Source organism: Panthera uncia (genome assembly GCF_023721935.1).
Source record: "Panthera uncia isolate 11264 chromosome B3 unlocalized genomic scaffold, Puncia_PCG_1.0 HiC_scaffold_1, whole genome shotgun sequence".
NCBI lineage: Eukaryota > Metazoa > Chordata > Mammalia > Carnivora > Felidae > Panthera > Panthera uncia.
In genome coordinates, this window is record NW_026057582.1 from 47294570 (window position 1) to 47318629 (window position 24060).

The window sequence follows — 24060 nt, forward strand, 5'->3', positions numbered from 1 at the left end:
AAAAAACAAAACAAAACAAAAGATTGTGGGCCAGAAAGGACTTAAGGGATTTGAGCTGACTCTTAAACCAACAGATGGAACGTGAGACATGTTGACAGACAAGAGGATTTGTTAAAATAGTTTCAGGAATATTAGTTGGGTTGGGTGGGGGAGATGAAGTTAATAGCATTTAACATTCTCAAAGTGTATACTTGATTCTGTGGAAGCAGAGACATCTAAACTTTAGAGAGCTTCTGTGGAATGCCCAGGTAGCAGTAAGTTGAATCTTAAGTACTTGAGTTGATATATTCTAACCTACTAATAACCTTATTTCTGTGACATGCTTTATTTAAAACACTGAAAACTAAGGATGTTTTTTAAAAATACTTAATTACTTAAGTTATTCTTCAAAGTATATGTACACTCAGTTTAAAATGGATTTAATAGGGGCGCCTGAGTGGCTCAGTCGGTTAAGTGTCCGACTTGGGCTCAGGTCATGATCTCACAGTTTGTGAGTTTGAGCCCTGCATCGGGCTCTGCACTGACAGCTCAGAGCCTGGAGCCAGCTTCAGATTCTCTCTCTCTCTCTCTCTCTCTCTCTCTCTCTGCCCCTCCCCAGCTCGTGCTCTTTGTCTCTCAAAAATAAAAATTTTTTAAAATAATAAATAAAATAAATAAAAGACTTACTTCTATTTAGATTTAAAAGAAATTTCAGATGGGCACCTGGATGGCTCAGGTGGTTGAGCATCTGATTTTGTGCTGACAGCACAGAGCCTGGAGCCTGCTTTGGATTCTGTGTCTCCCTCTGTCTCTGCTCCCCACTCCCCACCACCCTGCTCGTGCTCTGTCTCTTAAAAATAAATAAATGTTAAAAAAAAAAAAAAGAAATTTCAGAGAAGCACACCTCTATTTGGTCAATTACTTGTTATATTTTCATTTTTCATGTTTCATTTTCAGGATACAACCAGTCTGAGTTGTGATAATAACAAAAATAGGCTTAAAAATGTTACACACAGCCAAATGGGTAGAAAGGAGACAGTTGATTTCATTAATGGCCACAATACTGATATTATCATAATCATCTGTAATTAATGAGTCAAAAGAAACAATCATTAAGGGAAAGGATATATTGGGGTGCCTGGGTGGCTCAGTCAGTTAAGTGTCTGACTCTTGATTTTGGTTCAGGTCATGATCCCATGGTTCATGAAATTAAGCCCCTGGGTTGGGCTCTGCACTGATTGCAGCATGCCCGCTTGAAATTCCCTCTCTCTCTCTCTCTGCCCCTCCCTGGCTCATGCTCTTTCTCTCAAAATAAACATTTTTCCTAAAAAGGATATATTTTAGGGGCACCTGGGTGGCTCAGTAGTTTAAAGGTCTGAGTTCAGCTCAGGTCATAATCTTGCAGTCTATGAGTTCAAGCCCCGCATCGGGCTCTGTACTGACAGCTCAGAGCCTGTAGCCTGCTTCAGTTCTGTGACTCTCTGTCTCTGCCCCTCCCATGCTTGTGCTCTCTCTCTCTCTAAATAAATAAATAAACATTAAAAAAATATTTTTTAGTAAATAAAATAAAATTTAAAAGGATATATTTTAGATCTGTTCAGATAATGACTTTACTACTTATATATTATCAAACTTCAAATTTAAATTTGTTGTTCTAGCTTTAATGGTTTTAGAACAAATGCAGAAGTTGCTAGATACGCAATATATACCCAAATCTGTAAGTGATATATTTAAAATTTTACTTTTAGGGGTGCCTGGGTGGCTCAGTCGGTTGGGCGACCAACCAACTTTGGCTAAGGTCATGATCTCACGGTTTTTGAGTTTGAGCCCCATGTCAGGCTCTGTGCTGACAGCTCAGAGCCTGGAGCCTGCTTCTGATTCTGTGTCTCCCTCTCTCTCTGCCCCTCCCCCACTCATGCTCTGTCTCTCTTTGTCTCAGAAATAAATAAACATTAAAAAAAATTTTTTTTAATTTTACTTTTAGAATTATACAATTATTCAGTAGGACCACTCATTTAAATTCCATCTCAAATTAATTATCTTATTAATAAAAGATCCCTATCAAAAGTAATTTGTTTTGGCAATCATACCTCAGTAAAACTGGAAAGAAATAATTTATTGAAAGAATTATACCTTAAACTAGTGTTATGCATCATAATATCCTAGGTAATCCTAAAATGAGTTAAAATGTTTATTCAAAAATGTTAATCTCGTAATATAATTAAGTCCAGACCTATGCCTTTGATGCACTCGGTTGAATAAGGACACAACTGACTTGACGGAAAATTGCTTTCAAAACCATCATTTACAAATGAAACTGGACCACTTCTCACACTATACACAAAAATAAACTCAAAATGGATTAAAGATCTAAATGTGAGACCTGAAACCATAAAACTTCTAGAAGAAAACATAGGCAATAATTTCTCTGACTTCAGCCTTAGTAACATTGTCTAGGTATGTCTCCTTAGGCAAGGGAAATACAAGTAAAAATAAACTATTGGGACCACATCAAAAGAAGAAGCTTTTGCACAGCGAAGGAAACTATCCAAAAGATAAAAAGGCAACCTACTGAATGAGAGAAGATAGATTTGTAAACGATCTATTCAGTAAGGGGCTAATATCCAAAATATATGAGAATTTGTACAGGGCAACACCAAAAACACCCAAGTAATCCTATTAAAAATGGGCAGAGGACCTGACTACACAATTTCCCAAAGACACACAGATGGCCAACAGACACATGAAAAGAGGCCCAACCAACATCACTAATCCTAAGGGAAATGCAAATCAAAACCACAATGAGGTATCACTTTACACCTGTCAGAATGGCTAACTCAAAAAGACAAGAGGTAACAAATGTTGGCAAGAATGTGGAGAAAAAAGAACCGTCGTGAATGGAAGCTAATATATACACAGGAATCTTCATTACAACTTCTGTCATTCTTGCTGACCTAGGCAGTACGTGGTAGACCTGCATTTGTTTTTAAAGGTTTATTTATTTTTGAGAGAGTGCACCAGCAGGGGAGGGACAGTGAGAGGGAGCGTGGCAGATCTGAAGTGGGCTCTGTGCTAACAGCAGCAAGCCCGATACAGGGCTGGAACTCACGAATCACAAGATTATAACCTGAAGTCAGACGCTCAACAAACTGAGCCCCCCAGGCATCCCTAGAACTGTCTTTTCTATTGGAGTGATCAGTTTTACACTTCCACGTTAGCACTGAATAATTATTGCGGGGTGGGGGGCAGAGTTCTCCAGGATGCTGATATCGCACCTTAATCTCTCCTAAGATTTATAACTAACTGCTATGTTGAGCCCCCTTAACCTAATAAGGGAAACAAAAGGAGTCTGTTAGAGGTAAATGATCCTGTAGTTTCTATATGCCTCTCGTATGACAGAAAATTGATTATTCAGGTGTCTAGAGTGACAATCTTGAAGAAATGCAAAACCATCTGTTTTCTGAAATATCATGTCTCTACCTATTCAGGCTACTTTTAATTTTCTGTATATACAGTATTTTCTAATTAAGAACTTAAAGTCTATGTCTTGTATACTAGAATACTAGAAAGTGGAACACCTGATTAATGAGTACTATTTTCCTCTATCATCTCAAATAACAAAAAAAAAATGTGTAGAACTCTAGCCTTTTGATTAAACAAATTAAGAACAGAGTGACACAACTATTCATCTGAACACTGTTAAATACAAAGTAATGAAGTACTTCTAAATATGCAACTAGAAATCACACTTGTCTCCAGCCTTTAGTGAAGTGCTTAGAAAAGTTTATTTTGTGCTTAGTCTATTTTTCTAAAGCATCACAAAATTACTATACATCCAAAACTCTTCAATGGTAGAATATTTAATATTCTAAAGGCAAGGTCTTTGAAGAAAACTGTTGTACATTATGATACTGTATAAGTCTAATGGATTCACACAGCAGAATCTAGACAAAACAGGACATTACAGAAATTGTCTATTAAATAATGGGCAAGTGATTCATTCTGAGTTATGGCTTTTCCCCTTCTTGTAGATAATACAGTTCTTACTGCCACCCAACACCCCCCCCCTTTTGCTGTAAAGTGAAAGCTCTGTACTCTTTGAGGTGTAAAATTATATTAAATGTCCCATCCTGCTGATGCTCACCTGTGAAACACTACACAATAAAAAGTACAGCAGAATACAGACTTTGTGTTCAAAAACGTAAGAATGTTATGATTTTTAAACATCAAGCATACACAGACTTTGTAAAATCAATTAAGAATTTTCTGTGATGATGAATATACAGTGAAAACATACACTATAAGATGCTTTTTCCTGAGTAGAATGGTAACTTTATTTTATATCAAATTAAGCTTCTATGAATTTTCAAAATGTAAAATATCAAGGCTTTTCTACAAGATCAAATAAAAATCAGGAATGTTCACCTTCATGTGCAAAACAAACGAACAAAAACCTCAGAAGTTCAACAGAATGACATAAAATCTGAAATGAGTGGCCAAAATTTTAAATGATCAGTAAACAGCTTTTCAATTTTAAGGAATCCTCAGTAAGCTTCAGTTGAAACAAAAAGGGCTATTTATTAAAGCATGAAAAATGTTTCCAGAAAATTATCCAATTTAGAAAAAGAAAATGTAACCCATGGTAAGAAAAACATAAACCATACAGTGAACAGAGGGGAACAAAAAAAGGCAACCGACCTTTATAGGAATCAAGATAACACCATGGACTTACATAAAAACTTCCTAAATCAGGAGAATATCCTATATTACCATGTGTAGAAAACTAATTAAAGCAAGGTAGTCTTTATTAGTTGCATAATCTAAAAATATGAAGAAATTTTGGACTATATTTGTGAAATGACCAGAGTTGTCACTGAACCACACATTTCTCGAGTCAATGGGCAAAGTTCCCATTTATGGGAAATATGTTCTTTTTTTCACACAGTGAAACTGAGAAAAATTATATCAAATGAGAAATCTTCTCCAAAGTAATCTCCAAAAATACCTCAATAATGCAATACTCGGGAAATGTAATTTTTCAACTCAGAAGATCTGAAACATTATTAAATAAAAATACTCAAACCTTATTGCTTGGCACCAGATTTTTCAAAACCTAAAGAATTGTTTAAACCATCATACTGTTGTTCTTAAATCCTATTTCAAACTTTTTTACGTAGTGCTACTTTTATTTTCTGAAGATAGTCTGTCCAATCTAATGACAATCTAGACTGAACCCTGCAATGTACAAGCATGTCACAGTTTACTTCAAACCAAAATGATCCATCTTCTGTTTCTGCCAAAATCATATTATGATATCTATAAAAATCAACTAGGATTGATCTGTGGCCAATGAAGGACCCACAGAACGTTGCCTAATGGCGTTCCGTGGAAAGTCTTTGTTTGTTCCTTCTTTACTTCCTGCTTCCTCTTCTGAAACATCTTCTTCATCAGCCTCTTGTTCCTCCTCCACTTTTTTCAAAGGTTGAGAAGATTCTGGTAATAATTTTTCTTAAAGATAAAGACCAGAGGGGATTAAGAGGTACACACTTCCAGTTATAAAATAAGTTACAAAGATGAAAAGTACAGCATAAGGAATATAGTCAGTAATACTATAATCACATTGTATGCACACAGACAACATTCATGGTGGGCATTACAACAGAAAAAGATAAAGACCCAGAAATGGTTTTGTTCATTGATGTATTAGAGTTCCACTACAGTAAAATCAAGACACGATTCATAGGCCCATAAACTGCTTCGGATTTTATTTATCAATCATAAGTTTAGATTTCTAAAAGGAAAAAGTTATCTTTAAAAATAAGTGACACCATAAAAATGAAAATTGGTTTGAAAGATCCATCTTATTTACCAAATTCACTGTAATCACCTGCCTGTTTATAAACTGAACCGAAATCAATAAACCAGAATTAATGCTGTGCGTGCATGTGGATGTTGTAAGAAAATATACTACATTAAATAGAACCATATTTATTTGCTCTTAAATCTTCTAGTTAATAAGTGCAATGAAACAAACTTCAACACTACCCGTTTCAGTTTCCAGGTGAGCAGCAATCAGACATTTACAACATTATATTCCTATCCATTGTGTTTTTCTTCTCCAAGGAGTTTCACAAGTGTGCTTCCTCTTCCTCACATATATAATTTTGTTAAGGCATAATTACAAACAATAAAATGTATAAAGCTTAAGCGCACAGCTCAATGAATTTTTAACTATGTACGTGTACACACACACACCCCTTTTCCATTTTTTTTTACAGGACCTATTGCTAGTTAACCTAAACTTCGAACACACCATGTTACTGAGATACAGAACACAGAACTGGGCCAAGAGGCTTTAGTCTATTCCGCGATCCTAGACTGCCTTAATCTTAGGCAATCCTGAGCAGAGTAGGGAGGCCTGAGAGCGTAAGGCAGAAAAAAACACGAGAAGAAATGACCACATGGTGGGCACTCTATGGTTTGGTCTGACATTGTTCTTTCAGCTGGGTTAATGGCCCCTTCCCAGTAGCACACCCCATGTAGCTGTGGTAGGCACTACAGCCTACAACAATGGTTCTCCATGGGGGGTGGTCTTGCTCCCCGGACCCCACCACTGCCAAGGAACACTTAGCACTGTCTGGAGATATTTCTGGTTGTCACCACTAAGAGGAGCGGTGCTGCTGCCAACGTGTGGGATGATGCTGAACACCCAACAATTTACAAATGACAGTCTGTCACAATTAAGAATTACCCATCTCAAAAGGTAAAAAGCATCCATGTTGAGACACATGTTGAAACCCTGGTTTACACTAACTGTTCCAAAAAGTGAGCTCTTTACACAAGTAGAGTGCACCAAAATTTTTCCAAAAGATAGCTGGGTGTAGGGAAAAAGCATACTTCCTACTCTGGATTGTGAGCCACTGCTTTCTTACTCATTTTATGCTAAGGACTGGAAAGAGCAAAAATGAAGCAGGGAAAGACATGGAAAACAAAGCGGTTCAGAAACACAACATCTTTAACATTTGAGCCCAAGGATCCAGCCAACTCTGCCCTCAGACTTCCTTGCTACATGAAGCAGTAAATCCCTATTTTGCTTAAAGCTAGACTGAGTTGGGTCTCTCCCTGGCAACTCAACATCAAAGCTAAACACAGACATTGAAAAACAACTCAAATCACGTGGCCTGCTATAGAAGGGGTGGTATCATATTAAAGTTCAGGTTAAAATCTATCAGTCGTGCCACAGATTACTTGAAACTAATTTTCTGTTAGATTTAAGGTTTTTCAATGATGTAAGTATTAAATGTACATCCACCAACTTTTAAATTGTCTTTTAAGTAATCTGTGTTCACATTTCTTTCCCTACAGGTCAGTGGCTCTTGCTGGATAGAATGAATTCTTCCCCTGTACGTGTCCTTTTCGGTATTGATGCAACCATCTAAGAAATGAAAGATAACCTGTCAGCTATCCAGTGAACAAGGTAGACTGTAAATGCAATCTTGACTGACTTCACTTCAGGAGTTCTGACCTCGGTAATTCCTAAAGTCACAAAAGGTGGCACAATGAAAATGTCATGCCCGCAGTCTACTTTAGGCTCTACTCTCTACTCTGTCACTTCTTTGTGACCCTAGAAAAATAGTTCACCTCTCTGAGCCTTACTTTCCCCAACCACAAAATGAAGAGTATCACTCATACAATCTAGAGAGCTGCTGAAAAGTGAATGGGAGGGCACAAAGTGAGAGTTATTTATAAACAGCAAACAGGAGGGCTTCCCTAACAGTGTAATTTTCAAGATTAAACCAAATGCTGAGAGCAATTATATTAAGACAGATAGCAGTGAATACTTCTAATTATATCAACTCATCTTGTAGTACAGTGTTAATGCAAATCCTCAATCAGCTACAGGAACTGCTTTCCCGAATATCCTACCAGAAAAACTTAGACTTGGCTACGATTCAAAGAAAAACCTTCAAATGTGGCCACCATAATAATGAACGACTACCAGAGTAGAATATACTCAACTCTTTCTGACTCCAGTATACTCAAATGGATCCATGAATATCATGAAATTTTCAAATAAAATGACACCAGATCAGGGTTATTAAGTATCTGCAAGTTATACGCGATGTTAAAAATCTCCACATTACAAAAGCCAAGAAAACAACTATGTTCTAAAATCCAGGCTGGAATTCTTACATGAAATATATATCCTCCTTCCGTTTCTGACGTAAACTATTGTTCCACATTTAGAAACCTAAGCTAAACAAGCAACTTGCTATATGTGTGATTGTGTTCACAGAAATGAACAGAATTATGGCGAATAAAAAATAAATGTTAAAAATATACTTACTGGAAGGGTATGGCTGTGATCTACGCCTTTTTGAAGGAAAAAGGCAATCTGCCACAAATATCATACACTGCGAAAATAAACACAAGTAATCTGAATGTATATGATAGAGCTTAGTGTACCTACATTCAATCATCAGATTTTAAAATATTTTTCTTCCATGTACTCTGAAAATGAAGTACTTACAAGTCCCAATAATAGTCCTGAAAGCAGAGTTGCTAAAGCAAAAACTGTGTATGATCCCCAAACTGGTAATCCAAGGTCTTCAATAAAATAGTTATGGCAAGTCTAAAATCAAAAGGAAAGAATAAACTTAAAAACCCTGGTTGTTTAAAAAACTCGGGTAGTGTCAAAAATGTTTCAAATAGAAATAAAACTCTAGCCCATACCCTGATCCACATGGATAGCTGAAAGAGTGCTGACATACTACTCATCCTGAAAGAAAAAAGGATTAAAAAACTGAATAGGACACATACCTTTGAAAGAGAATGTGTGCATATCTAGATCTTCTATTTTTCAGGCTATAATTTCCCTAACATAACAGATTTTATTGCTGGTGTTAATCAAGACTAGCAATACATCGCTGATTTCAAGCTTGTATTAGGAATTCCTGTTAATAAAAATGAACAGTTCTTGAACTGCTGTCACTATGTGATGTCCTCATAAATAAAACTTGGTAACTTTTTCCCTTTCCCTACTGCTTTGACTTTAGCCTTTCACCTTTCATCTGATGATGTCTCCAATATACTCTGCATAACGGGTTACAAGCTCTAAGGAACCAGTTGCCTAAAGTCAAGTGTACTATAAGCAAATGACAACTCTTATTAACCCTTAAAATCCCTCCAAAGAATGAGGAGAGAAGGGAGCCTGAAGGAAGAACTGGGAATACTTGTTGAACTGATCCTTCCCACCTAAGAATTATTCCCCTTTTGTATTAAAATTAAATAATTTTAATTTGTATTAGTTTGATATCATTTAAGGATATACAAAGAAATTTCATATGAAATAAATGCTAAGACATCATATAAACATAAATAATTATTATTTTCACATAAACCCAAGTAGTTTAGACAGTTAGAAAAAGGCAAAACTAAGAAGGGTTTGCTTCCTCTCTAGCACAAGGATTGCCACCAACATATAGATCAATTCACACCTAAGCCAAAGTTCCTGCATGCAGGATGACCTACTCCGACTGCCCACACTGGGTGGGTGAGCCTGCCGACACTACAAGTGTCTCTCACTCGGTCCACCAATAAAAAAGGCATGCACTGCTGAATCCCTGAGGATTCAACAAAGACATACAAGGAATACCTTCTTCTACTAGAGAGGGTAAGATTCGTCTAGGAGATTTCAAATTAACAAAAATCAGGAGCAATTTCAGTCTGACACAAAAATGTGGTTCAATCATGTTGCTTCTGTCACTTAAATTGCAAATGGGCATAGGAACAGGGAACTGAAACATAAAGCAATGTGTAGCCTCACTATAATCAGCACTAATTAGATTCTATCAGGAATACTAGGGCATGGTGGTTCAGTAAGGGGAATTCTGACAGCTACAGGACCATTCAATTTAGAGATTTTCACAGGAAAAGAGGTGAAAAGGAAAGGAGCTAAAGACAAAATTCGATTTCAAAATATCACTTAGGGCTGATCTTTCCTCCACTCCCAGAATCCAGAGCATTTTTATACCTTACACCGTTGGTGTAACAACTCCCCAACCTCTAAGGGCAAATGTGGTGAGGAGACAGGAAGAGGTAACTTAGCCAAACCAGGATGAGTCCATGGAGACCTCAGCAAAACTCATTATTTCCAGATATCTCTCATATGACCTGAGAGGCCTTATACCCCAAAGGCTAGCTGAAAATACTCTTGCTATTTCCAATCACTACTGCTCCATATATCCAGCTATAGATTAAGCCCAGTGGTTACCCATACCATTAAGTTCATTGTTCATCCATCCTATTCAACCAAAAAATTATCAGATGGGTAGAATAATGCAATCACATTAAGAACTAAAATATAATGGTATAAAATATAACGGTAACAAGAGTAGGCACATGTTTGAGGCTTATTCAAATATTAAGCTGAAATGATAGCTTTACCAATTACATTGCTCAGGGAGATCGATTCGTTTTTGAGGATACAAATGACCATTATCTGCAGAGCTAAAATATTCCTGAAAAGGCTTTCAACTTAATTTTAGCGTACGCCTCCTTCTAGCTTACCAAAGATCAAAGTATCTGACTTAGAAGAAAAAGTCAAACTACAAATATCGCAGTAAGTATGAATGTACCTTAAGAGTCCAAGAACTAAAACTGGGTATGAATGCTTTATTTCCACAAAATATAATTATCTGGTCCAATTAATTCTGAAATAGATAAAAGAAAAATCCCTCATACTTACAGAACAGAACCTGGACCAAACCACGATGAAACGGGTTCAATACTCTTCCACTCTTTCTCACTTACAAAGTTTATGAAGTCCTTCTTAGTCCTTGGACCCTGATAGCGCCTAAATTCACCATCTTTACAACTAAAGGGGATCAGAATTAAATATTAAACAGCACCAAATAAATAAACTTAGCATTTGTTTTGCTTTTTCTTTAACCTCATTTTATAATCAATCCTTATATTCAAAATCATTAGTAATGCACAAGTAAGAAATTGCACAAGTAACAACACTAATTACCAACTCATAACATCTTGGTTCCAAATTTATTTAAGCAGTGGCATTATAAAGAATCATAAGCCTTACAATTATTATTACTTTTCCAAATTATAAAATTATGAAACCATAGTTCTATGTAAATTATACCTCAATAAAGGTGCAATGCACATCTTAAAAGGATGGCTACATGAAAAGTTGTTAGACAGTATCTGGCACTTACTAATTATTAGCTATTTTAAGCTACAGGTTAAAAATTGAAGGAATTTTTCTGGTATTTTCAGCCATGATCACATCATCTTAACCATGCTACTTTAAATTGCTGGAGGTATCTGGTAGTGTTTCCTTTCCTCCTATTTCAGTGATTCTATTTTACAGTATGCTTTGCATTCTTCCTGACATCTGCCTCCTCCTTCCCCTTCCCAATGTATGGAGTTCTCAAAGGCTCAAAAATGCTCTCCCTACTCCCACAACTTCACTATTTCCAAACTACCCTAAATAATACTGCCAGTCTAGGGGCATCTGGGTGGTTCAGTCATTTAAGCATCCAACTTCAGCTTAGGCCATGATCTCATGGGCCCAGGATTCGAGCCCCATGTCAGGCTCTGTGCTGACAGCTCAGAGCCTGGAGCCTGGTTCAGATTCTGTGCCTCCCTCTCTCTCCGCCCCTCCTGCACCTGTGCTATCTCTAGCTCTCAAAAATAAATAAATGTTAAAAAAAAAATGGTAATACTGCCAGTCTAATCCTACATAATACTTTATCACTTAAGTACAAAAATTTTCAAAAGCTCCCTACCACCTACAGGAGGGTTAAAGAATCCTTTAGCCTTCCAGTGCCAAAGACTACAAGGATCTTCCACTCAAAAAAACAAAAAGTTTTTGTAAAGGCAATGGCATCTGAGCTGTTTTTGAAAAATATGTAGGATTTCAAAAGGCAAAAATTAGGGGAATGGGCATGATAAACAATGTGACTTAAAAAAAGGACAGGAGGTGGGGCGCCTGGGTGGCTCAGTCGGTTAAGCGGCCGACTTCGGCTCGGGTCATGATCTCGCGGTCCGTGAGTTCGAGCCCCGCGTCCGGCTCTGTGCTGACAGCTCAGAGCCTGGAGCCTGTTTCAGATTCTGTGTCTCCCTCTCTCTGACCCTCCCCCGTTCATGCTCTGTCTCTCTCTGTCTCAAAAATAAATAAACGTTAAAAAAAAAAAAATTTAAAAAAGGACAGGAGGGGCGCGTGGGTGGCTCAGTCAGTCATCTGACTTTGGCTCAGGTCGTGATCTCGCAGTTTGTGGGTTCGAGCCCCGGAACCCCGTGTTGAGCTCTGTGCTGACAGCTCAGAGCCTGGAGCCTGCTGCCTGCTTCAGATTCTGTGTCTCACTCACTCTCTGCCCCTCCCCCTGCTCACACTCTGTCTCTCTCTCTCTCTCAAAAGTAAATAAAACATTAAAATAAAATTATAAAAGAAGGACAGGAAATTCTGGAAGTTCAGGGGATGTTAAGAAGGGAGAAGGAAAATGGAAGACACTGATTAGAACCAGTAAAGGGGGAAGTGGAGAAAAGGACGGAGTAAAAAGGAACAGTAGCACTTCCAGAGAGGAAGAATATACATATGAATAGATACAAAAGGAGCAGGGGTGAATACAAAGGCACAGAGAAACAGATACACACATGAAAAAAAAGATGCCAAAGAAAAGTGAGCTAGAAACACAAAAAACTGCCAACTTGCTTTCAGAAATTTAAATGAGGAAAGTACCTCCTGCCACACAAGCCACCAGCTGAATGAACTTTATGTCTAAAACATTATGCATATCTTCATCTAAAAATACTTTCTTGCTAAAAAATGCTAAACATCATCTGAGCTTTCAGCAAGCTATAATCACTTATTACAGACCACCAGAAGACATAATAATGAAAAAGTCTGAAATATTTCAAGAATTACCAAAATGTGACACAGAGACACAAAGTGAGCAAATGCTATTGGAAAAATGGTGCAGACAGACCCACCTGATCCAACGTTGCTACAAACCTTCAATTTGTGAAAATGCAACATCTGTGAAGCACAGTAAAACAAGGTATGCCTGTACAGATTTGAGATTTCCTATCCCCAGTTTAGAAGATAAATTCAAACTAAAAGACCTGACACAGAAAACTACATAATCTTGTTCATTCTGACTTAACACTCAACCATTTCACCAATTACCGTCTGAAGACTGAGCTACAGCCCTTTCCTAGCTAATTTTTGAACACACCGTGTTCCTATTTATGACTGTTGGTGAGAGTATCCAAAGGATGGAATGCTTACTTCTACACTCTTTTGAAAATTCTACCTCTGAGGTTGCGTTTATATTCCCATGTTCTCCAGGAACCACCCTGCCCAGTGATTTTCTTTTCCTCACCAAACTTTCTACAGGACTTAACACAAACCTGGGCTCATAATCTTTACTATGCTACATGGTATCACACCATGTCATGTGAACCTCTGAGTTCAGGAGGTTACAAAATAGTTACAAACCTCTGTGACCAGAAGTATTTCATACGTCATCCATCTAACGCACCTACAATAGCATGAAGGACAAACTGAGCCTTACTGAATATAATGCTCTTTAAACATGATTCAGGCCAGAGGTCTTTTATTCTGATTATACTATGCTGCATCTTTCCCCTTAACGATAGAATCTTCAAATACTTACTGATAAATAGTAGGAAGAGCAGTTATAATAAATCGTCCACTCAGTCCTAAAAATGATAAGGAAACATTAGAAACAAATACAAGAAACAACAGGTTTTATATGAGCCAACAATCACTTACTACTTAAAAGTTGATTCTGAATTATTTAAATACTAATAGGGAATGAATATGAAATTATACCTAAAAACAGTTGAGCTTTGTAACAATGAAAAAAATCCCAATTATGTACTTGAAGCAACTTTAAAATCAACACTACTGCACATTATCTCAATTAAAAGTATGTAAGGCTTGAATACTGAAGATGTCTGTGAATATATATATTAACATTTCATCAACTATACCACTATGTGATAAGACTACCAGCGATGAGTCACAGGGCGGCACAATATAACAGTAGTCTTAGAAAGATCTAAAATCAAATGAAATACCACTTGCCATTCAAAAAACAAAGAGTTTAAGATGTTAAAAACGGAAAATATTTTCAATCTTTCCTAAGATGAGCAGTAACAATAACATTATTAACCATGTGTTAAGCTCTAATATAACTGAGAGTTCATCTCTCTATGCCTCAGTTTTCTCATATTACCTAACTCACAAGGTTGTATAAGGATTATATAACAAATGCAAAACACTTGGAGCAATACTTGTACTAAGTGCTCAATAAATATTAGCTCTTATTACCATCTGGGGTGAGAACAGAATCAACAACCCAGGTTTACTGTGACCAAGATCAGGTAAGATGAGGCTGGTCTAAGAAAGGAGCATCCTTAAGAGCAGGGCCTGCCACTTGTTCAGGGGGCCAAGTCAGGAGTGTATTTGACCCCACAGACATGAGAGCTTTGTATTAAGGGCATGCCCTCAAACCACAGGTTATTAAATTTGAAACCCAATTAAGAGATTGGGTTCACTTGTCAGAGAATGTACCCTTGGCTCTACAAAAAACCTCCACCACATGCTCTTTATTCTGAAGCTTGGTATATGGATGCAAATGGTGGCTTGGCCAATGTCCACCTAAACCACAGTATTCTAGGACTTCTCAAAGGCATCTTACATGCTAGTCTGGGGTCTGGGATACAAAGGAAAAAAAGATCAAAGGCAGTTACATGGGCCAGAACAGGGAGAGGGCACGGCCCCCAAGGTCCCTTACAGCAACACCTAAAAGGAATGAGCTGCATACACAACCACAGAATCTGCTTTTTGTAGCCACTGCACAAGGATCCCTCACCAGGGAGGCGGGTGAGTCAGCATAAGTACTGCAGACAGTTATGCAGTTATGTGTTTTTTTTTTTTTAATGTTTACTTATTTTTTAAGAGAGAGAGAAACAGAGACAGACTGCGAGCAGGGGAGGGGCAGAGAGAGTGGGAGAGACAGAATCTGAAGCAGGCTCCAGGCTCCCACAGAGCCTGACGTGGGGCTCGAATGTACAAACTGAACCTTGAGATCATGACCTGAGCTGGAGTTGGACGCTCTACAGACTGAGCCACCCAGGCGCCCCCAGACAGTTATGTTTTCAAAACCTAATGAAAGGCAGTTAAGACCAAGTGATGTGGCAAACAGGATGAACATATCAACCCAATTTGCAGACTAACCACAGACTTACAGTACCTGGCTGCTCTGTGACATCTACTTTTGCAACATTAACCTCAAGATCTTCTCCCCATTCAGCAAAACTTTCCCATTCTGGTTGAAGATTCTGACAAGCAGGACACCATGGAGCATAACTATAAAATACAGTTTAAGAAAAAAAGTTAAGCATTCTAATATGACCATATAGATATAACAATTCTAAATGTGTAATTTGTGAAGACTGTTTTATACTAAAAACAAGATAGCAAAGTGGTTAATTCTGTGAAGATGAAAGAGTTTTAACTGTGGAGTTAACATTCTGAAAATCAAAACTATAACTGATGATGCTCATTATGTAAAATTCTGAGAATAAGTTCGTCAGACACAAAAATAAGTTCGTAAGTTTACATGCCAAACAGTCTTTGTTTTTTAATCAGTTTATATATTTTGAGTGAGAGAGTGCGCACCCATTTGAGCAGGGAAGAGGCAGAGAGACAGAAAGAGAGGGAGAGCCCCACGCTCAGCGTGGAGCCGGAAACTGGGCTTGATTTCACGTCTGTGAGATCATGAACTGAGCCGAAATCAAGAGTCAGATGCTCAACTGAAGATCAACAGACTGAGCCACCCAGGAGCCCCCCAAAACAGCTCTTTGAAAACCTTTGGATCTCTCTATGAATACGTGGCCACCAGAAAACTCAAAACCAAATTTGGAGTTCACCCGTTTGAATAATTTGCACTACAGGAGTCACAAAGGCAAGGGGCTAGTAAGGAGAAAAATAGGAAGTGCCCAGGGCTGTGGCGAAAAAGGAAATGCATGCTCCTTATGAGGGGAACCTCCACTCAGCATGATTGCCACAAGGGGATTTCTGGCTAGGTAGCAGGCTCTACCTCATTTAAAAGAAGCTGAAAATCTGCATATTTATGTAAAAATGTTACCTCAAAACTTAACCTGGACACAAACACTGGACAGACCATACAAAATTCCTTTGGCCAGTCCTTGGTTAGCCAGTTTCTAAAACCTCAGGTTTACAAATCTATGGCCAAGCTCATTAGCATTTTAATTACTCCTCTGGTATTCAGCATCTTTCAAGGCCCTGATTTTTCTCCAGGATTTTATTCTTCACTTTATTGTGTATTATCTTTCAATTTGACTCAGTTTTTTTTTTTTTAATGGAAGAATAAAGCCTGTACTTGCTGAACACAAGAGTTCGGTTTCTGCATTTCATTATATTTTAACTTATGTTATGAAAATAAAACTCCTAAAAGTAATAGACACTGGGAAACAAGACCAGTACCATACATGAAAGCAAAAGTCCTTAACAACAGATTGTATTTCAATAAAAATATCTCTGCAACAAAACTGATCAGGATGGGTTTAATGCAGATAACAGACTTGTAATAAGAGCAGACTATCATTTATTAGCAATACTCGATCCCCCTTACAAGTTCCTTTTGTGCTTTTTAAAGTCTTAACATGTAAATCAGTAAGCTAAGGGGGAAAAAAATAAGAACAAGTTCTACAGTATAGTCTAATTTCACAGAGAAGTTCTAATTCAAATCCCCAAATACTTAACTTTTGACCACTGTATTTACATAGATTGATCAAATCAGTTAAAAAAAAAAAAAAAAAAACCTCAAGGGGTGCTTGAGTGGCTCAGTCTGTTGTCTGACTTTGGCTCAGGTCATGATCTCACAGTTTGTGGGTTCGAGCCCCGTGTCAGGCTCTGTGCTGTCAGCATGGAGCCTGGAGCCTGCTTCAGATTCTGTGTCTCCCTCTCTCTCTGCCCCTCCCCAGCTCGTGCTCTCTCTCTCTCTCTCAAAAATAAACATTAAAGAAAAATTTTTTTAAAAACCCTTAAGTATTACTTGACTATATTTTGTATATAAATTCATCATCACTATTGTTTAATTACTATTTATGAAACCGTAAATATTTTATGGGCACAATCTAAAACAACTTATTCATGACAATAAAAATCAAATGTTGTCCCTGGTTATATTTCCTCTTGGCTGCAGCTTCAATGTTGCCTAAAATTTCATTTCACTAAGTTACAGATTAAATGTATAGTGCATAAACAATTTCCCCTATCTTTTACTCCATATAAATGTTCTATGCCTTTTTTGATTTTATGACTCAACAGTTATCGATTTGGCCTTCTGCGCTCTCCCTTGGGGACGTCCACCTTCATCCATTAACTGGCAACCCAAGCATACAGGAAAACACTCATCTGAACCCTGTTAAAGAAGGGGACCATTCTAACAATTACTGCATACCTACGCTTAGGCACTGCAAAGGAAAGCCAGTATAGCAATACCAGGACAGATTAATTAAAACCCTTAGGTATTTCTCTCACCTGTAAAATGTGGGAAATAATGCCGATCTTAAAGGATTGTAAAAAATTAAATAGTATAATGTATATAAAGTGTTTAGCAGTGTCTGGTACAGTTAACACTCAAAAGTGGTGTTTTTTACTAATATCACTAATACCACTATGATCAATAGCACTACCACCATCACCAATTTAGCAACTAAAGCAAAAGCAATTTATTTTCTACAGATGCAAAGGGGACCTTAGTAGAACAGAATCACCACAGACACGTGGTTTCCTCCAAACAGTAAATGATGACCTGATGGTCCTAAGAGTTTATAATCACTCTCATACGTTAACTTTATTTTTTATTGCAATAACACTTATATCTGAGAGTAACAATCCAGGACATTGAGCAATAAGTACTTTGCAGAAACACGAATCCAAAAGAAAAATGAGACGTGCAGAGAGAAAAAAACAAAAACAAGATAAAGCAAAAAAAAAAAAAAAAAAAAAAAAAAAAAAAAAAATTAACAATAATCCAAGTTGAATTTACTCAGCATTTAAAATTAAAATATACTTAATCCATAAAATAAAATGTGAAAAGTCTCAAATTCCAACACTACGAATGGACTTTTAAAGGATAAAAGACAAAAGGAGAGGAGCTCTGCTCAATCTCCTCTTTTATAAAGTTTGGTGAAGAGTAAGTCTAGAAGTTTGCGAAGGATGATTCTAAAATAAATAACTGTATAGGAATTAGTCAAACCAACCACTTCCACCCCCAAAGTCATGAAAAGTAGAAAAAATGCGAAGTTGAACTCTATCTCTTAGGCGCACCACAGTACTAGAAACGAAACCATTTAGAAGAAACTTAATATTCCCTGGTTAGAAACGAGGGGGTGGGACCAAGCCAGCGGCCGATCCGAAGAGGACTTTAGGGATCTGGAGGAGTCAGGCTCTGGGTCGTCGGCTCCGAGTGGCAGTTCTGGGTAAGCTGGGACCCGCCTGAGCTGAATGGAAGTGAAGCGGGTGTCCAGATTTAGATCCAGCAGCCGGGACCTCCCGGCCCACCGAGGGGACCCGAGACAACCGCCCCACACTCACAATTCTATCATCCACTCTCCTTCCAGCAACTCTTTCCAGTTCTCGTCTGTGATGATGCGCACGTCGCTCCGCCGCCCGTGGGTCCAGGGAGCCCCGCAAGCCAACAGCAGCAACACTGCCACAGGAACCACGGGACTCCTGGAGGCCGTCATTTCTGCAGCTCGCCCACCCCACAGCAAGCGCAGCGCCCCCCACCTTTGCGCAGCCGCTCCTCACTTCCGCCCTCAGAGAGCTAATCTGCTCATGCGCATGACCGCGCAGTTGCGCGCGCGCGCGCGTTCCTGGGAAACTCTCAATGCGCAGGACGATGCCCGGTCCTACTGGTTTGTAGAGAGGGAAAAGAGCCAATCCCTAGTGCGCATGACAGAAAAGCGGTTTCTTCCCTACGCCGGGCGAGCCCTAGAATTGTTCGGAAGGAAAAGAGCAAGCAGGGGGCGTGGTGTAGGGAGTGGGGCGGGGCTACGGAGCGGCCTGGCTTAAATATTGTTTCACCTTTTGGCGCCAAATGATTGGTATTCATACTTACTCAAGCCAGTTGGTAAGTTTACACTAAAGAAGTGTCCAATTAAGCGCCCTTTAGAGTTTTCATTTGTTTCTTTTGGAAATTTTTGTAGTAAAGCTAATGGATGTTTATGTAAGTCAGAATTTTGATTTTCTTGTAGGGGATTACAGGCTGGAAAGGTGCACAAGGGAATCTTCTGGGATACTTTTACATTCCTTATCTTTGAACAGTTGGTTACAAGGGCGTACACATAAAAAACCATCAAGCTGTACCCGTTGAGATTAGTGCACTTTATGCACTTTAGAATGTATGTTATACCTCAATTTGTTTTTAAATGCAGTAGTTATAGAGATGCCAAATCTGAAATTCAACATGGGAACAAAACACATAGGCTTGTAGCAAATATTTGAGATTTTTTTCCCCAGGCATTTGTAAATGCAAATACAAATCAAAATGTGCACTGTCTTTAGAAAGTATTAGTCAAATGATAATAGTTGCAATTACATCTCACCTCAATTTCTCTCCTAAACTCACTCTAGTTGGCTGACTCCCTCACCCTGACACTGAAGGCTCTTTCTAGGACACTAGTGATCTGCATGTTAACAAAGCCAATTGTTTCTGCTCAGTATTCATCTTTCTTCACTGACAGCAGTATTCTACAGTCACCACGCCCTCCTTGAAGCTGCTTTACTATCTTGCCTTCAGTTGAGCCTCACCTGATTGCTTTTTCTCCTTCCTCACTAGCTGCTTCTTCTGAAACTTCTTGGTTGGTCCTCTCTGTGATTTCTAGGCATTGGTTTGCCCTAGAAATCCTAGTAGGATGCTGTACTGGCCCCTTTTTCTCTTTGTATCTGCACACTCCTCCAGATAAACCTCAATCTGGACGTAAAAGACCTCAGTCTTACCTGTCATTCCCACTCTGGGCACTTTGGACATATGTATTCAACTCTTTGCAGGACATCTCTTGGATATAGAATAGGCAGCTCAAACATTATGTGGCCAAAAAATAAAATTCTTGATTCTCCCTCTCTTAGTCTTCCATGTCAGTAAAAAGCCCCAAGGTCCATCAGGTTGCTCAAGACAAAAATTTCCATTCTAATTCTTTATTGTTTCTCTCTTCACCCCTTCCTCATGTACTCCATCAACAAGTCCCATAAACTCAACCTCCAAAACATATCCTGCATTTGATCACTAATTTCCATCTGCATAGCAACACCCTAGTCCAAGGTTCTATCATCTCTTGCCTCTACTAAGATAATAGATTCCCAACTGATCTCCCTGTGTCCTCTCTTTGCTTCCTTAAATAAGATCAAGCTGTTTCTCTTGAAAACCCTCCAAGTGCTTCCCACTTTACTTAAATCCAAACTTCTTAAACTCATTACTAGTACTTAAAAAGTCCTACTTGATCTTCTACCTACCTAACTGCTCCCTCACTTAGTATTTGCTCTCTTCCTCCTTAGCCTGCTACCCTCCAGTGGTTCCCTGAATGTGTCACATGCATTCTCACACTAGAGAATTGGCATTGTCTGTTCCCTTTACTTACTACTTATCCACCAGTCTTCATATGACTCCATTTTGTCATTGATCTCAGCTTGAATGTTACCTCTTAAAAGTCATATTAGAGCCATCATATTAGTCCACTCTAAATATTAGTCCACTCTAAATATTAAACTGATGTCCTTGTTTATTAACTGATTTCTTTCCTCACTCAGTAAGAATGTAAGTTTCACGACAGTGGAAAACTTCTCTATTTTGTTCACTACTCTAATCCCTAAGGTATAGTGCCTAGCCACTATTAGAAACTAATATATAATAAATGCTCAATAAATATTCGTTGAATGAATGAATGAGGAAAATGATAATTATAGATATGCCATGCTTTTATTATAATGTATGGGGTGTACATAAAAAGAATAGGGGCACCTGGGTGGCTCAGTCAATTAAGCCTCTGACTTCATGTCAGGTCATGATCTTGCATTTCATGAGTTAAAGCCCCACGTCAGGCTCTGTGCCGACAGCTCGGAGCCCAGAGCCTGCTTCAAGTTCTGTCTCCCACTCTCTCTGCCCCTCCCCTGCTCACACTCTCTCTGTCTCTCAAAAATGAATACACATTAAAAAAAATTTTTAAAGAATATAAACATATTCTTATGTAATATGGAAATAATAGCTGCATTTATTTTTTTATTTTTTTAATACTGCCTTTTATACTCACAGGGTTGATAAAAAGATAAAATGAGCTTATATTCATAAATAATTCTTTTTAACAGTACATCATTCATGATAATTTATTAAAATTTCATTTTAAGTGCATTTTTATATTACAAAAAAATGCAGTCTTATGACTTATATGTGCAAGTATCGAAGGCTATAAAGTGAATAGAGATACCCTCTAAAATCTTTTTCCATCTTCGGTGACAATTTGCACCCCATAGGCAATTGCTAATAACATTTTCTTTTGTATGCTTTCAGAATTTTTCTGTGTACATAAACTGTCCTTAAAAAAAATACACAAATGAGCTCATCCCTCAATTACTACTCAGTTTTTTTCACTTAACAATACATACATATCAACTTAAAAGAATTCTAATATGATCTCTGAAATATTTGTCTAAAAGTATAAATATCGGGAAATATGTGAAAATATCTATATAATATAGTATTGATAACTTAATATATTAATAATTAACCATCAATTTAAACTTCATGTAATGTTATTATAAATTAAATAATATCAGATAGTATTCTTTATATAATATAATATTGAATAAGTTATTGATATTATTAATATCATTTTTCTCATAGTGTGAACGCTACGCTATCCTCTCAGTTAAAGCTTGTATGCAGAATAGGCCATATACACTCTTGACCACTGAGTTATGTGTGGCACATCCTACTTTTCTGTATCAACCAAAATACATTTTACTCTGTATCATGAGTATGTTCTGAGATTAGTGCCACCCCCCGAAAGATGGAAAGGTAGCTTAGTGTAGTGATTAAGTGAATGGACTCAAGCCAGGCTGTATTCAAATCTTGCCTTTACCACTTAAGTTCTTCAGGATATTTGGCAAGTTGCTTAACCTCTTGTTATCTTGGTTTTTGTGTTTGTAAAAAGGGGTAATGGTTATCCTACCTCACTGTTGTTCTGTCAGAGCTGTTATGAGGATTAAATGAACTAACATTTATAAAGTGCTTAAAACAGAGTGAGTCAGTTTAAATCTTCCAAGAAACAGATGCTAAAATGGGATTAGACACAGAAGGGATTTATTAGGGAGAAGTTCTGGGAGGAACGAGGGGAAGAGGAGCAGGAGTAGGCAGGGAGCTTGCAGACTGCAGTATTTTTCTGACACCTGTAAAAGGACAAAGGGAAGGCTGGGCAGAGCCTCAGAACACAGTACAGTTCTAAGAAAGGCTCAGCCGGATCCATGGAGAGGCCTGAACCAAAGCTCCCTGGTAGAGGAATCTCATATCAGGCAGGAAAAGCTGGCACAAGTATATCTGCCACTCAGTCATCAGCTGGCAGCGGTGGTTAGTTGGGCGGGAAAGGGAACATGGCCTCAGCATTCAGTGGCAGCAGCTGGGGACCATCAATCAGTAATGCTCCCCACAGCAGGCTCTCTTGTAGGCAGGCATCTGAGTAGTGCTTCTCTATGATTGCCACACAGAGCGTGGCAAACAGTAAATACTAATAAGTGTTTGATAAATAATGATTTAATACATAAGAGTATAGAGCAATGTTCTCCAATAAAAATAGAATGAGAATCACATATATAATTGTAAATTTTCTTATAGCCAAATTTATAATTAAAAATTAAAATTAGGGGTGCCTGGGTGGCTCAGTCAGTTAAGCATCCGATTTGGCTCAGGTCATGATCTCACAGTTTCTGAGTTCAAGCTCCATATCGGGCTCTGTGCTGACGTCTCAGAGCCTGGAGCCTGCTTCAGATTCTGTGTCTCCCTCTCTCTGCCCCTCCCCTGCTCATGCTCTGTCTCTGTCTCTCTCTGTCTCTCTCTGTCTCAAAAATAAATAAATGTTAAAATAAATAAATAAAAATAAGTTTCTAAAAAAATTAGAGTTAGCACTCATTTTCATAATTCTTGAATAATGTAATTAAATAACATCAATTTGATAACCCTGTATCAAACCCTAAATTTTGGTAACAGAATATTTTTTTTTTCATTTACTCAGAGACCTTTTACTAAAATTAACTTACATAAGGCCATAGAGAAAACCTCAAAAAATTCTAGAAAGTAGAAGGATAGTGTAGCAGTTAGCCTGTCTGGGGGTAAACCCTACCTCCACCCTTGGCTAATAACCATGGGCAGTTTTCTCTTGAGCATCCTCAGTTAGATATCACCAGTTAGGAAAAGTATGGACCATAATGCTTCAGCAATGTCCTGGTGGCCCCCCTGTGCAGGAGAAACTAAAGATTAATATCTTTGTTGCTGAAGATCTCAAGAGGGAAGGTGGAGGGCAGGGGGAGCAGCCAAGATGACTCTAGTAGCTGGAGGCTGTGTAGAGGCAGGAGTCTTGGGGGAGGTAGGTGGCTCCAGGTAGCAGCAAGCTGCCAACCATCATGGAAGTATTTCAATATTTTAACAAGTGGCACAGCTTTACTGTCACAGTGTCACTCACTAATTCTCCCAGGCTAAGGCTGTACCTCTTCCTCTGAGAGCTAGTTTTTCATTGTTTTGGTTTATTTCATTAGGCTTAGGGGGAGGAGCCACTGATGATCTAGCTTTGCTGCTAGATCTTACCACCAAAGATCTGAAGGAGACACTATTTGAGTTATTAAAACCAGATTAGCCCTCCTAACTAATCAACCAAATCACCAAGTTCTGTTGCTTTTAACTCCTAAATTCATCTGAAATCTATCTTTTCATCCCACTGTCACAGCCCTGGTATATG

General features: G+C 38.1%; 1 protein-coding gene and 1 non-coding gene across 2 annotated transcripts; both read right to left on the bottom strand.

The window, feature by feature from the left end:
• Nucleotides 1-1109: 1109 nt before the first annotated feature.
• Nucleotides 1110-19026, bottom strand: TMX1 (thioredoxin related transmembrane protein 1). Its single transcript, XM_049612791.1, has 8 exons — nucleotides 18653-19026; nucleotides 15279-15394; nucleotides 13674-13719; nucleotides 10727-10855; nucleotides 8713-8758; nucleotides 8510-8611; nucleotides 8327-8393; nucleotides 1110-5487 (listed from the first exon to the last, which is right to left on the bottom strand). Exons 1-8 carry the CDS (start codon nucleotides 18802-18804, stop codon nucleotides 5309-5311), a joined length of 837 nt encoding a protein of 278 aa, XP_049468748.1. The 5' UTR covers nucleotides 18805-19026; the 3' UTR covers nucleotides 1110-5308.
• On the bottom strand, nucleotides 14798-14931 carry LOC125910547 (small nucleolar RNA SNORA70). The gene has a single exon (XR_007454047.1). It is a non-coding gene; the product is annotated as a small nucleolar RNA SNORA70 (small nucleolar RNA).
• Nucleotides 19027-24060: the final 5034 nt, after the last annotated feature.

What these genes read in the sequence shown, in the direction of transcription:
- TMX1 (XM_049612791.1), bottom strand. Translation starts at nt 18,804, where the DNA reads ATGACGGCCTCCAGGAGTCCCGTGGTTCCTGTGGCAGTGTTGCTGCTG. An exon ending in GGAGAGTGGATGATAGAATT is followed by an intron (nt 15,395 to 18,652) that starts GTGAGTGTGGGG and finishes TGTATTTTATAG; the next exon opens with TTATGCTCCATGGTGTCCTG. An exon ending in AGATGTCACAGAGCAGCCAG is followed by an intron (nt 13,720 to 15,278) that starts GTACTGTAAGTC and finishes TATCATTTTTAG; the next exon opens with GACTGAGTGGACGATTTATT.